The 1,188-nt window shown below is 42.7% G+C and overlaps 1 protein-coding gene across 1 annotated transcript in view; it reads right to left on the bottom strand.

Moving 5' to 3' along the window:
* Nucleotides 1–870, bottom strand: part of LOC115272198 (olfactory receptor 5AN1-like) — an 18,724-nt gene extending 17,854 nt beyond the window's left edge. The window contains exon 1 of the mRNA XM_029915267.1: nt 151–870. Coding sequence (XP_029771127.1) covers nt 151–870 — 720 coding nt within the window. The remainder of the gene's footprint in view (nt 1–150) is intronic.
* Nucleotides 871–1,188: the final 318 nt, after the last annotated feature.

The raw sequence follows: 1,188 nt of genomic DNA, 5'->3' as shown, positions 1-1,188 counted from the left end.
ATTCAACATGGGGATAACCACAGTGTAAAAAACTGATGCAAATCTGTCAAAGCTGGAGGAACCGCCAGAGCTGGAACTCAAATAGACAAAGGTACTCGAGGTATAGAAGAGGGACACTGCTGTGAGATGAGAAGCACAGGTGTTGAAAGCCTTGGACCTGCCTTTAGCTGACGTGATCTTCATGATGGAAATGACAATACAGCAATAAGATATTATGATAATGAGGGCATTAAGTACTGCAAAGATCATTGTTAATATAGCCAGCAATAGTTGTCCAAAGAAAGTGTCAGTGCAGGACAGGACTAACAGTTGGGGCATGTCACAGAAGAAGTGGTGGATGACATTAGGTCCACAGAAGTGAAGCTGAAGTATGGTACACAATTGCGATGTAGAAGCAAAGAGACCGGCCAGATAGGACCACAGCACCATCCAAATACAGCGGGTGGGTGACATGACTGATGAATAGAGAAGAGGATTACAAATGGCGGCATATCGGTCATAAGCCATGGCGGTCATGAGACAAGACTCACTCACTCCTATAGTTGAAAAGACAAAGTACTGTACAGTACAACCCACAAAGCTGATAGTTTGCTGGTCCTGGAAAAAGTTGGAGAGCATCTTGGGGGCTGTGGAGGTCACATAGCAGATATCCATGAAAGACAGGTTACTGAGGAAGAAGTACATGGGTGTGTGGAGGTGAGAGTCCATCCTTATTAAGATGATGAGGCCCAAGTTCCAAGTCAGAGTCATCATGTAGATCAGCAGGAATACAACAAAGAGCACTGCTAGGATTCTGGGGAAATCAGAGAATCCCAAAAGGATGAAATAAGTGACCTTGGTAATATTTCCTCCCCCAACCATTTGCTCCATGCTCCTAAACTCAAAAAAGTGACAGAATGTACTGCTGACTCAGGTGACATGACACCACTACATTTCTCAGGTGTGCCACTCTTTCCTCCTCTGAGTACTGGGAAAGAAGCGATGTCTCACTCTCCTGATGAGAAGACCCCAACTTTTCATCTCAAATTGTCAAGAAGTAACTTTAGTGTTTCAGTTTCACAATTATTTCATGAAGCCTCAAGCACGTTAAAGATGTATGTTCAAACGTAACTAAAAAAAAAACACAAAAATGCTGTGATTCTACAGAGATCATTCACTGACAGTTTCTTAAAGCTTTTGATAATTCAT

The sequence above is a fragment of the Suricata suricatta genome, chromosome 11 (genome assembly GCF_006229205.1).
Source record: "Suricata suricatta isolate VVHF042 chromosome 11, meerkat_22Aug2017_6uvM2_HiC, whole genome shotgun sequence".
Lineage (NCBI taxonomy): Eukaryota > Metazoa > Chordata > Mammalia > Carnivora > Herpestidae > Suricata > Suricata suricatta.
This window is presented reverse-complemented; position numbering and strand designations above follow the sequence as displayed.